General features: G+C 42.1%; 1 protein-coding gene across 1 annotated transcript in view; it reads right to left on the bottom strand.

Annotated features, from left to right (window-relative positions):
* Positions 1-1,425: 1,425 nt before the first annotated feature.
* Positions 1,426-12,787, bottom strand: part of ranbp9 (RAN binding protein 9) — a 32,742-nt gene continuing 21,380 nt past the window's right edge. The window contains exons 4-14 of the mRNA XM_015955997.3: positions 12,616-12,783; positions 11,563-11,585; positions 9,415-9,599; positions 6,048-6,160; positions 5,558-5,666; positions 5,318-5,472; positions 5,030-5,168; positions 4,109-4,230; positions 3,749-3,900; positions 3,171-3,282; positions 1,426-2,524 (exon numbers count right to left, since the gene is read on the bottom strand). Of these exons, the coding sequence (XP_015811483.1) occupies positions 2,394-2,524; positions 3,171-3,282; positions 3,749-3,900; positions 4,109-4,230; positions 5,030-5,168; positions 5,318-5,472; positions 5,558-5,666; positions 6,048-6,160; positions 9,415-9,599; positions 11,563-11,585; positions 12,616-12,783 (1,409 nt within the window). The 3' untranslated portion in view covers positions 1,426-2,393. The remainder of the gene's footprint in view (positions 2,525-3,170; positions 3,283-3,748; positions 3,901-4,108; positions 4,231-5,029; positions 5,169-5,317; positions 5,473-5,557; positions 5,667-6,047; positions 6,161-9,414; positions 9,600-11,562; positions 11,586-12,615; positions 12,784-12,787) is intronic.

Consider the following 12,787-nt stretch of genomic DNA (forward strand, 5'->3'; position numbering starts at 1 on the left):
CCACCACTACTATGGCATGCATAGGTTTCAGACTGCACTCAGAGACAACAGACACTTTGTCTAAGAAGTTGGTTCAACGATGCTGTGACAGATTAAGAAAGGAGAAGAAACAAAACGAGGTACAGAGAAGCACGATTCCACTTGGAGGGAACCGGATTTACGGTGGACGAGTTCGGCTGATCCTCTTTATACATATTTGGTTTAAGGTGGCAGCCACAGTGATGTGGACAAAACAGAACACTCCTTATGGTTTTTGCATCTTCATGAAGAATCTGGAAAGTCTGAAGGCTGGTGGGTAAAGTTCTCCCTGGGAGTGACTGGCAGGTTAATACACCCAAATGCTATGTTGAGATTTAGACAAATTTAAGATTAATACTAATCTGGACAAAACCTGATCTGGGAGAAACTAGCATGAATTAAACTTTACTGGCCTGGAGTCTGATCATTTGGGGAATCTGCTCATAAGAGTTTCAGACAGTCAAATTAATTATCTAAGTGGTCCTGTGGTGTGAAAATGACAAAAAACCAAATCAGCTTTTAAAAAATAAATGCAGATTTTTAAGCATCAACACCAAAAATAAAGGTAGGCTTTATCAGGATTTTTGACCCAGATGAGTGAGTTCTGTGGCCAGTTTTACTTAAGGAAGATGTGGGCCATTTATAAGTCTTTCTACATTAATGGTTATAAATTCTCTTTATTACCAGCTTCCTGAATGGCCTCCATTTGGAGAAATGGAGTTTACATCCTTCGGGATTGATAAGCCATCGGTTAGCTGTAAAGTTGCTGTCCCAAAACAAATTCCCAACTCCTAAATAAACTTACACCGCTGTCAGTTTTGGTCAGATCAGCTAATATTAGGAAACCAAAAGGAGGTTTTACCTCCACTCGGTCTAGCCATTAGCTAGCCATCCTGGGATGATGTAAACAATTTCTCGTTTTTACAGAATGCCCAACCCATCCCTTTCTTGTGAAACAACTAGAATAGCTAAAGGGACAAATCAGCTCCTGAGATCCTCGTGGGTCCAAATAATCAGCAGAAACATCAAAGAGACTATACAGATGTTTGCATTAACCTGCTGTGGTCCGATGGATAACTAATCAGTTCTAAAACAGGGATCCTTCACAGAAAAGTCAGACTTGTTGGAAAGTGTTTGACGATTCTCCTGACAAATTTAAGGAATTGGTATTATATATAACAAACGATCAAATGAGTGGACTTTACCAGCAGGAGTCGAACAGAAATGACTGGAACCCAGCAGCTTGTTTCAGGAGCTGCTGCCGTCTGTACAAAACATTAAAGGGCTATTTTTTTTTTCAATGATTTCCTTGTTTTGATAACTAAATATGTCGCTCTATTGATAGAATTTCCATTTAGTTAAATCCGTATAGAAACGTTAACATGTACACACGCTGGTCACTGGGAGTCGTGGAACTGGGATCTTTATTATAATAAGTTGGTGGAATTTGCTGTGAATGCATGAAATAATTATAATTATCATTATTGTCTGCACCATGCCTTGTAAACCTGAAAACAAAACTAAAAACCAAAACGACTGCAGAGTAATGGCCACCACCCCCCACTCTGCTCAAGAAAACAAAAACTAAACAGAAGATTAAAAACGAGACTTGCAGATTCCCTTCAGCTTCGTCGAAGTCCCAAGTCCACATGCGTCACACAAATCCGCCTGTGTCCTGAAGGTGGGGGGGCAGTGGGAGGGGTGGAGGCTGTTGATGGCTGTGGTCCGAGCACTCAGCGCCTTGGTGGAGCGGGACTCAAACCAGCAGGTGTCCACCTCCCTGTGTGTGTGAGCCAGGTTTACAGGGATTACGGTAAGCGTCGTCAGCCATGATGGCCTCACACCCCTTTGAGTTTTTCTTCCCCCTCCCTCACACACCATCCTTTCAGCTTCTTCAGGGTTTTGTTTTTGTCGAGCTACCCTCCCAACATTGTGTGTGTGAGAGGGAGAGAGAGAGTGCTGCTGTGAGTCCACATCAGTTGGTCTCAAGGTATTTTGATGTTGGTCTGCGGTTCCCTCATCGTCATGACTGCAGCCTCCAGGAGCTGCAGGATGGAGCATCAGAGGTGGAGGCTTCGTTTTTTTCTTATATCCGATGAAAAGGAAGCAGTGTGTGTGTGTTAATTTTACAAGTATGTTGTGGGATTTCTAAAGAGGTGTCCAGAAATGACCCCCGACCCTCAGAGGTGTCGTGTTGGTTTCTACAAGCAGAACAGACAGCGAGTGAGAGGGTTTACATTCTCCTAAGTCCTACAGAGGACATCTCCTCAGCTAGTCAGACTACACTGATAGATGAAATGGAGGAAGACATTTCTGGACGGCCTTTAGAGTGTGTGTGTGTGTGTGTGTGTGTGTGTGTGTGTGTGTGTGTGTGGCTAGTGCAGGTAATCGTCCACGGAGGCGAAGGCGCAGGAGCCGATGCCAGTTCGAGCCATGATGGCGAGGCACTGGGCGGCCTGACCCACTGCCTGGGCCAGGGGGGGCTGCTTGGGAAGGTTGTGAGTTTCTAAAAACAAAACAAAAAACAAGAGTGTCTTATTTCTACCAAGCTGTTAAACACCACTTATGCCTGGTTTATGTCAGCCGTGGCCAAAGTGAGGCCCTTGGCTGCCATTTAAGAATGATCGCGTTTTGTCCAAACAGAAAACAGCAGATGCAGATCATTTAGACTTTTTAAAGGTTTTTTTTTATTAATATGAGGCTGAAACCAATAAGTTGGGACTTTTACCAACAGCTGATTTGTGAGCTCTGCTCATGGAACGTGACTAAATCCAGAAAACATGACAGAAGAACATGACTCACATTTATTTATCAACACAAGGAACTAGAAGATCCACAGAATTTAATGCTTTTCTTTTATGAAGATAAACCTTCGAGACTAGAGTCTCAATACGGTTTTTTAAAGCAGGATTTTTTATTTAAATCAAACTCATGATTCCTGAGGACTTTCAGTTTGGGTGTTTTGTGTTTGAACACCCCTGATTTTTGTATTAAATATATATTAAAAATCTATTCTAACAGCATTCTAACCCTAAAATCTCAAAGTGGACAAATTAAACCACATGATGGGCTGTGACAGGAATAAATACTCGTTATGATCAGTTCTGCTGACTCTAATGAACCCTGAATGATGGACTGGGGTGGAGACCCACCTAGTATTGCACTGTTGAGAGTGGAGCAGACCGGCTCTCTCTGAACAGCGTCCAGCTGGTAGCCGACCGGGCTGTTCCAGGGGTCGGAGTAGGCCAGCAGGCTGAATGCATCCTGCAGCAAGACACAAACAGGCTGATCACAGATTCAACGGCTGTGTCCGACACACTAATGCAGCTCTAACTGCAGGTAGGAAAAAAATCAAATATCTCAGTCCCAACAACAACCTCTCCTTAATTCTGTAAACATGCAGATTAATTCTGACATTTAGAGAACAACATGTCAGTTTCTCTCTAAAAGCACTTCAGTCCTGCAGTCTTCGATTTTCCAGCAGATCTTTTCCACCCACCTTCCTGAAAAAATGTCTGAAGAAATTTGAATGTACATAAATAAAACGTATTTAGAGTTGCTCCTCTCTACTTTTTCTGTTGGTCCTACTTCACAGGTTATCATGTGGTGTAAAGGAACAGCTTACATTTCTGTGTGTGAACAAGTATTTCAGGACTGCAGCTAGTTCCGTGAGCAACATAAAAACATCTGAGACAGGAAGTGAGCCGAAGCGTAGAGATTTCCACGTTACCATCAACATCTTCTTGTTGGCAGAGTTCTTGCCACACTCCCGGCGGAGGTGTTCACTCATGCTCTGGAGGTCCCTGCCGAAGAGGATCATTCTCTCAATGGCCGCCTGGCTCCCGCCACACAGCTGCCTCTTGGACTGGGCTGACTCCACCTCTGCAGAACCACACACACCAACATCCAAATCAGGAGCTTCATAATGTTAGCGGAGTCTGTAGAGATGTTTTAGGACTCCAGAGATTAGGAGGAAATCACAGAAATAAAATAAAGATGACCAAAGGAATAGTAGTTCAGGTCGCTCACAGCTGATTAGATGCAACTAGGTCTCACACACACACACACACACACACACACACACACACACCCATGTCTGCGTCACAGTCTTCAGGTTCTGCGGCATGTTTGGAGGTACCGTTCAGGAACCCATTGGAGGAAGATTCTGTCACTCCGTTGGTGAAGTGATCCACCTCCATCTCCACGTCGTTACTGCAGGGAAACAGGAATCTGATTTTACATGTAAAACTAACTCTAGAAGTAATTATTGAACATTAAGATAAGATAAGAACAACTTTATTTATCCCGAGGGAAATTCTTGTGTCATGTACATGCTCAAAGCAGTAGGAGAGACAAAGGAACAGGTGAAATAGAAATATGATATACAATATATACAGTAAAAAATGATCTACAGTAGTACCATGTAGGATAGTGCAAAACAAACAATCGCATATCTCAACAAATAAATACATGACTGCATCCTTGTGAATAAGTAATTAAGCCGTCGGTGCAGGCGATTCACAGAAGTGATTAAAGTATTGTGTAATAGAATAAGGGTTTGTAGCAGCATATGATATGATGGGGGGATAAAAACATATTTACAATCAGAACTCTTGTGTAATCTTGCACAGTCTGGGAGGGAACAGAATAACCTAGGTAAAGGTATTAGGAGAATCACCTATAGGGTGAGGAAGAGTTAAACAATCCTATTGCCACCGGTACAAAGGATTTCCTGTGGCGGTCAGTTCTGCATTTCGGGGAAATGAGTCTTTTGCTTTAATAAACCAGAATTAACTGTTTTTGAGAAACATACACTATAATAATAAACAGGTTGAACTGCCTATTTCATATTTCTGAGTAAACTTAGAAGCAACAAACTGGTACTTTGGATTTGTTCAGACAGAATTTCTCCGTACAACACGTTTCATCTAGTTTAGTTTCTACTGAATGTCTGATTGTCCCTTACAGGTAACCCTCAAGGTTTTCAGATGCAGCATTGAGGCGTCTGTACCTGGTGATGGGCTGCTGGCTACCGTTCAGACTAATGTCAGAACCTTGAAGGGTGGAGCCAGAGCAGGGCTTGTGACTGTGAGGGGAGGAGCTGTGGCTCTTATTAGATGTGACTCCATTACAGCAGTTGCTGTCAAACCCTAAAACAAAAACAAAATAATCCAAAGTGTCACACAGCTCAATCACGTAAATAGCTTCCCGTTGTTTATTTTCTGTGTTTTGTGCATTTGTGGGTTTCATAAAGCATCCGTCTCCAGATGTGAAGAAACCGAGCACAGCTGGACCATACCTGTGAGGTAGGGCTGGGAGCTGCTGGCTTTGTGGCTGGGGCTGCTGAAGGAGCGGGGGGAACCGGGGTAACTGTCCTGAGACTTTGGGCTGCGACCTCCGAGACACCTCACCTCACTGTCTGTCCCATTCACCATCTCTATGAACTGTCTCACCCTGGAGACAGAGCGGGACGGCGGCCATTATGAGTAAGGGAGGAGGAGAATCGAGCGTAAAACAGCAGATCAACACTTGATCCTACTTGAGCATGAAGAGGAGGTCTGGGTTTCTCTCCAAGAGGCTGGGGTAGAGCTGCTGGGTGGTCTCGATGGCTTCACCCATTCTACCTGACAACACCAACTTCTGGATCTCTGCAGCAAACACGACAACAAGCAGGGCTGTTTAAAAGCTTTACGGTTTTGTCTCCTCATCTTTGATTACAACCTTTCCTCACATATCCCAATATCTGAAATATAAAAACTAATTAACCCGTTAAGGACTGGGAGTATTTTCTATTAGGATGTCATTCTTCATTTCGTTTTAACAATAAAAAATAAACACATACGACACAAACATCAGAAGCATTCAACTCAGTCAAGCCGTTTTAAACTAGTCTTAATAAATAAAATCAATGTTTTCTCTGGCTTCTTGTACAGATACGATTTACTAAATAATTCAGTATCATTCCTGTCCTGCAAAAGGCCGTCCCTCTCCATAAGGAACGCCGGCATCATGCAGGGTGGGAGACTCACTTTGTCGGTTTTTGATGGAGGCCAGCTCCTCGTGTACGGCCTGGTCGGTGGATTTGGCGAAGGCTTCGGCCGTAGCGCAGTAGCTGTGGTGCACCAGGTATGAAGCCACCATCCTGTGGGGGCAGACAGGTCTGGTTAGGACCCGTGCTTCGACAGCAGCATCCAAACAGCTGAAAGTTCAGCTGTTTCTGCTGTTTCACTTTAATATCGAATCGCTGCGAATATCATCCCAACAGGGGGTTAAGAGCGGACGGAGAATTAAGCCCAGCTTCAGGCACACAGTATGTAAAACTAAAAAGCTAGTAAATCAGGTCTGTAAGTGAATTATTGATTGGGATCAAATAACAGAAATAATATTTAACCAGGATTTCCTGGTTAAATATTTAGATTAAAGCAACCATAGCTACAAAGGTGCAGCCCGTGTGTATTTATTCTGCTGTGTTTACTAAATGTCAGACATAGACTATTCACTCTGTCCATTTAAAATGAGAAAGTCAGAAAAGTACAGTTAGATAATCCTATCAGAAACAGAAGCAGGAAGTCACTTAGTAAACTGGATCCCATAATAGAGCATCTGTTTTCTGTAAGAGTTTTCCTGATCTTGACATTTGATTCCATAGGTTTTATTTTATATTCTGGGATAAAACAAAATTTCCAGGATGATTTTGCTCCTCCAATGTTTATTTGCACACATTCATAACTTCGCTGACTCTGAGCAGGGAGATCCGTGATCAGAGGCTTCTGCTCTCCGTGACTCATCATTCCGTTTCTGTCGCGCCACAAAGATAACATGACCCATTCACGGCTCTGGCCAGAGCTTAAAAACTTCCTGTTTTCCTCCCAGCCTGCAATCCACGGTTCTGGATTTAAAAACCAGGAACAACTGCCTCTGTTCCACTCACCCTCAACTCCAAATGGACCCAAATGGAGATTTAATCCATTCAGGACAAGCTCTCATAGCAACAGAAGCTAATCCCATCACGGCTTGGCACGTGCAAAACAGAATCCTGGAGCATTTACTGATGGATCACATAACAGACGCTGGTCCATCTGGGCCTCGATCCACCTCGGGTCAACAGCAACATCGCCGGGACGTTTCTGGTGCTCTCAATAGGGCTGGGCAGGGACAAGGACCAGAGGGATCCAGAAATAGCAACACTCTTCTTCAGCTGCCATTCCTGCAGCTCTATTATCTTCTCTACCGTTTCTGACTGGGGCTGCAAGAAGTATGCTGCTTTCACACATAACATAAACCACAACATATGGAATGAATGGGTGGTTAAATTCAGATTTTAGTCAGAACTCCTCAATTCTGTGAGCCAAACGGTAAACAGGCACCCAAGGACGAGAAGACTAGACGCACAATAGGGGAATGAGCAGACCCTTAAAAATAACTTGTAAGGGTCTGTTGATGCTCTAGTGTTTCTGTAATGTTGGGAATCTTTATTGAGCAACTACCTTCTAAGTGGCCTTGTGGTAGAGCATCACGCTCTGGGACTGGGAGATCAGGGTTCAAATCCTGAATAGATCATATCAAAGACTTAAAAAATGGGAGCCAACACCTCCCTGCTTGACAATCAGCTTTTAGGCGTTGGATTGGGTGTTAAACCACCAAATAGTTCCTGAGCACAGCCACAGCTGCAGCTCACCAGTCCTCACGGGGATGGGACAAATGGTGACGTGTCATTTCACCATGGGACTTTAGAAAGGAAAAAAGGTATTCAAGTACTCCAACCATCAAAAGATTTTTTTTTCCAATTATTCTTCATCCATTCTCAGTGAAATTAAGAGGGTTTTTTTGAGACCCTCTCATTCTCAAGAGAACCTGTAATTAGGGAACAACCATCTTTCTGCTGAACAGACTAAGTTCACATTCACCTAAATCACAAAAATAAACCACAAACGCACCAATAAGAACACGTAGAAGACCTTGATCTTGAGCTAACGATAGGTGCATTCATGATGCGTTATGTAAGCATGCTAATATTTAAAGACCAAACCAGTTTTACTGGAAAACAAAATGCTTGAATCCATCAACGTCTGCAGAAATGAGGGGAATGTTGATGAGATTTTAGCACCAACAGAGTTTGTTATAATCACAGAGATCAGTCTGTAGTTTTGGCCAAATATTACAGCATTCTATAAAATAAAACTCAAGAAAAAAACTACAACCGTCCCGATGAAAGACTCAGATTATTCTCTTTAGACTCTGGAAAAATAAGCAAATGTGAAACTGACGCTCTTTTGTTGCCTTCACCCAAACAGAAAACAAAAGAGTTCCAGTTTGTTAATTCCAGGAAAGTTAATGTAAACGGCAACAAAAAGGATCAAATATGAGCTGCTGTTGGTCATGTTTGATGACGGTTTGTGTTCCTAGAAGCGGCGTTTCAGACGTGTTGGCAGACGCCAACGTTTATCTGGCTTTGTGACAGCCTCTGCTGCAGGTTCAGAGGAGAAGCGACTTTGAAACAACAAAGAGGCAGAAAGCTGATTAGCTATTGGGACGTGTCAGTGACTCAGTTATTGTTGCTTTCAAAAATACAAGTTGACTGGAAATTTTCTCTTTAGCTTTTTAAAAAGCGTGGAACACTGAAAACCCGTTTTTTAATGATTATCACCGATTCTAATGGGTTACTGAGTTTTCATGCATGCTGAACATGAAAATAGTCTCTTACACCTATCTCACATGAAAATAGTCTCCTACACCTATCTCCTGCATTCGCTTCTGATAGAAAGCAGACAGTGAAACTCTAGGATTAGAAAAGCCTGACAGATCTAAGTCACACTGTCACTTAACATTCATGGACTCACACATCTTGACTAACGACGGGGAAGGCAGTTGTTGGTTTAGCGTCCAGGAAACAGCAGAGAACGTCTCAGCTAGTACAAGCTAACTGTTAGCATTATCAACTCCACCACACAGCAGAACTCCTCCAGGCTTGTGTTATTTGTGGAGATAAAACATCAATGTTGCAGAGCAGACAGAGTCAGTGGTAGAGTCGTGTTGCTGTTAGCCAATCAGAAGAGAGATGTCCAAATATCAGGAAATAAGACTCCAAAACCTGCTGCCTGAAGCTACTTCACCCTCCGGCTGACTTGTACCCCCTGAAACAGGTGCATCTGAGCCGTTGGTGGTTTTAAGTCTGCTGTAAATGGTAAGAAAGCTACCACTAGCAGCCCTCTAACCTAGAGACTAAGGAAATATCCTCCAGTTCCTTCAGGAGAAGTCACAACCACAGTTTGTAGTCTGGTCTCGCTTAGATAACACATCCCATTTCTCACATAAAAACAAGATCTGTGAAGGGAAAAACAATCTAATCCAGCCTGAGTTTCAAAAACAAACATTTCAGCTTTTTAAGGCTCTTACTTTTGGATCATGGACTGCCATTCACCCTCACGCTCCCCGATGGGGCATCTGTCGATCTGGGCCTGGATTTTTGTCCTCCACTCTCGCATGTAGTCCTCAATGTCAAACACAAACGGGTGCTGGCCAAAGTTTGCATCCACCACCTCCCCTGGAGTCTGAAGGCCGACGGTCGGGTACAAGTTAGGCTGCAGGAGAAAGGGAGACAGGGTTAAATTCAGGAGCGAAGGAGGGAACCGGGAGAGGAAATTAGTCTGTACCATAAATCAAAACAGGAAGTAATGACTGAGAAAACAGGAAAAAGGAAAATCTAAGGAAATAACTTTTGCTCTATCATTAAAACGTTAGCTAAAGGAGACAAAATGAGTTATTGTGTAATTAACCCGCCAGTAAAAAGGATTTTCACAAAGATTTAGCAAAAAATAAAATAAAAAAAAATATCCATCAAGGTGACCGACGGCCTGGTTTGTTTATTGGAAACAATGACTCAGCGTTTTTATTGCCAGGTGCTGAGATTTCAGACTCCAAACACTTTTTGGCACTCGACGTTCCAGTCTATTGTTTTAATCTAATCTTCCTGTCGCCACAGTTTCCTCCCCATAGATGTTGTCTCTGAGGATCAATAGTTCCTCAAACTGAACTCCAGTTTGGTTAAACGCCAACTGGTGAAGATGAACAAGCAGAAGCAGCTTTTAGTAGAAGTTTTAAATGCTTGTTGGGAATTTTCTATCTAATTTATTCTATAAAATTATATTTAAAACTCAAAACATGCTAGCCTGGCAAGCCAGATTAAATAAATGGCCTAACTTTGCTAAGCAAGAGTTTGGTCTAGTTCTCCAGGCTACGGACATGCAGAAGAACATGTAACATAAGCCGAATCGACATTTACACTCATAACTCGCTACATTACACAGTCAAATATCCACATCCTGGACAGCTGCGGGCACCAGACTCACACCCGTGACTTCATGCTGAGACTTTGATGGTTTTTCTGTGGCTCTAAAATGTTCACAGAAACACAAACTGGGTGATTTGTTTGGTTTCTGATGGAGGAAAAAATACACATGTATGAGCTGTAAAGAGCAGAGCACGTGTGCGAGGCAAGGATTGGGTCAACCAATGGATGTAGTCCATTAAAATCACTTAAAGAAAATATGCAACAAAGCTGTGTGTGTCTCTCAGGCTCGTCTTCGTCACTGCTCGATAACCACAAAGGTCAGCTGTGCCGAGGTGACGCACTTCACTGTACATCTCTGGAGGAACATGAATATCAGGCTCACAGCCAAGGCTGCTCAATAGATTATTGTTGTGGTTAAGAGTCTTCTGTTCGCTGCTGAAAAAACAGTCAGCCCCTGTCTTCATTTGCATCCCAGTCTGTAGAAGGTGGAGAGAAACTTTGCTCTCAGCTCAGTTAACGCGTGCATCAGTCCCACTGGGTATGGGAAGTGTTCATGTGTGGAGCAGGGTACGACAAAACTGACATGATGGAAATATCAGAACTTTATGGCCCCAAACTAAAATATTCAGAACAGCAAACAGCGCTCTTATGAACATCTATAACAGTTTGTGAGGGTTCTCAGATTTTGAGTCTCAAGGCTGTTTCACTTGAATTTTGAACATATTCAAATAATCCACTAGAAGTAGATGTTGAGTGGAACCATCTCAAGTTCTTCTCAATTTAGTTTTTGTAGGTCAGGTGTTCAAGACGACTTTGGGAGAAGCTGAAGACAAAATTGCAAATAAATATGGCAAACAAAATGAGACAGAACTCTGAGACAAAAGCCAGTTACACATCTTCATCTCTTAATCATTAACATATGACATGAATGATATACAGGTTAACTCTAGTTTCTGACCAAAAACAGACCACAACATTACGACCGGCCCGTAAAGCATCTTGAACTGACTTTAGAAAAGTAACATCTTTTCAGTCGCTTCAACAATCAAACATTTGAACCTTTCCGGTTTTTCACCCTTTAATCAGATTTTTTATTTATTTATTTTTTACAGAGTAAACACTTCAGAGGAAAACTGAAACACTTCTCTGAATCAAGTTGTGTCTAATGATATATAATCGAGATAATGAATAATGATGATGATAAATAATGGAGACTAAAGATAAATCAAGGGTAAACAGAAGTGGCTACTTACTGGTAAGTCTGTGAAGGCGATACCTGCAAGAGAATAAAGGCAAGAGTCAGAATGAAGTGAATCGTATCTAAAAACAACAGAAGGCCAGAGAGTCTGTGTTCACAGAAGATTAAATAACCAGGTTATTTCTGCAGAAACCTGATTTAATTAGTCGTGTAAACCAGGAAGGAGGTTTCCTGTAGCTGGTTTACATTTTCGGATTTAACATCCAAACACCGATTTCAGAGCAGAGGACAAAAGAAAAGTGTTTAAAATTTAAAAAGCTGCAGTTTCCTTTCTGCTCTCTGTCTCTCAGATGCAGCGAATACAGGAGAACAAATGTGACTTTTGCTGTAACAGATTTTTCTGTGGAATTAGCTTTTAGCCTTCTGGACATAAAATGTTCCAGATTTTTATTTTTTTCCCACCATTTAATTTTCTACAATATTTATTGGAAATGTTATAATAAATGAAGGAAAATTTCACTGAGCCAAAAACACGTTCAGTGAACTCACTGTGACACGACGCCCATGAACATGTCAGCTCATCCTTGGTTAAATGATTTGTGGCAAAAAGCAGCAATAAAAAACCTCATGGTGCTTTTTAAGGTTTAAGTTTAGGAAAATAAAAACAACCCAGTTGTAAGATGCTCAGAAAAAACATGTTCATCCTTGTTAGATGTGAATTCATCTGAGAAGAATCCATTATTGGGAGGAAGGTGAGCAAAATAAATCCAAAGTGAATTAATAAATGACAATAATAATACTGTATAATAAAGGGAATGACAACATTTACTCCATTGCAGCAACCATTAACAGAAATTAGAGGTTGAGCATCTTAATTTGTGTTTCGATAATGAACATAGCTCTTCATTCAAATATTGTTTTATTAGATTCGATTTTACTAGATTAACACGTGCTCCATGTAAATACACACACATCCATTAAATAAAGAACTGATCCAGAACCAGAGGGCAGCTTGATGATTTCCATTTTCACTTTTCATAATAAAAATCATCCCTTTAACCGAGCACAAATCTGTACCGAAGAGCCCTGCGGCTTCGGTTCTGCTTACCTAGGCTGTGGCCGTTCTTTGTGTAAAAGCAGGTGTTGTTGATGAGGTTAACGCAGCAGCCAATCACATCGCCCGTTGTAAATGTAGGTCCGTAGGGTTGCCCGGTGCCAGAGGAGCAGAAGGAGTGGCCATCGTCTCCGTGATAACCATATGAGTGCTTGTCCCAGCCTGA

The sequence above is a fragment of the Nothobranchius furzeri genome, chromosome 11 (assembly GCF_043380555.1).
Source record: "Nothobranchius furzeri strain GRZ-AD chromosome 11, NfurGRZ-RIMD1, whole genome shotgun sequence".
NCBI lineage: Eukaryota > Metazoa > Chordata > Actinopteri > Cyprinodontiformes > Nothobranchiidae > Nothobranchius > Nothobranchius furzeri.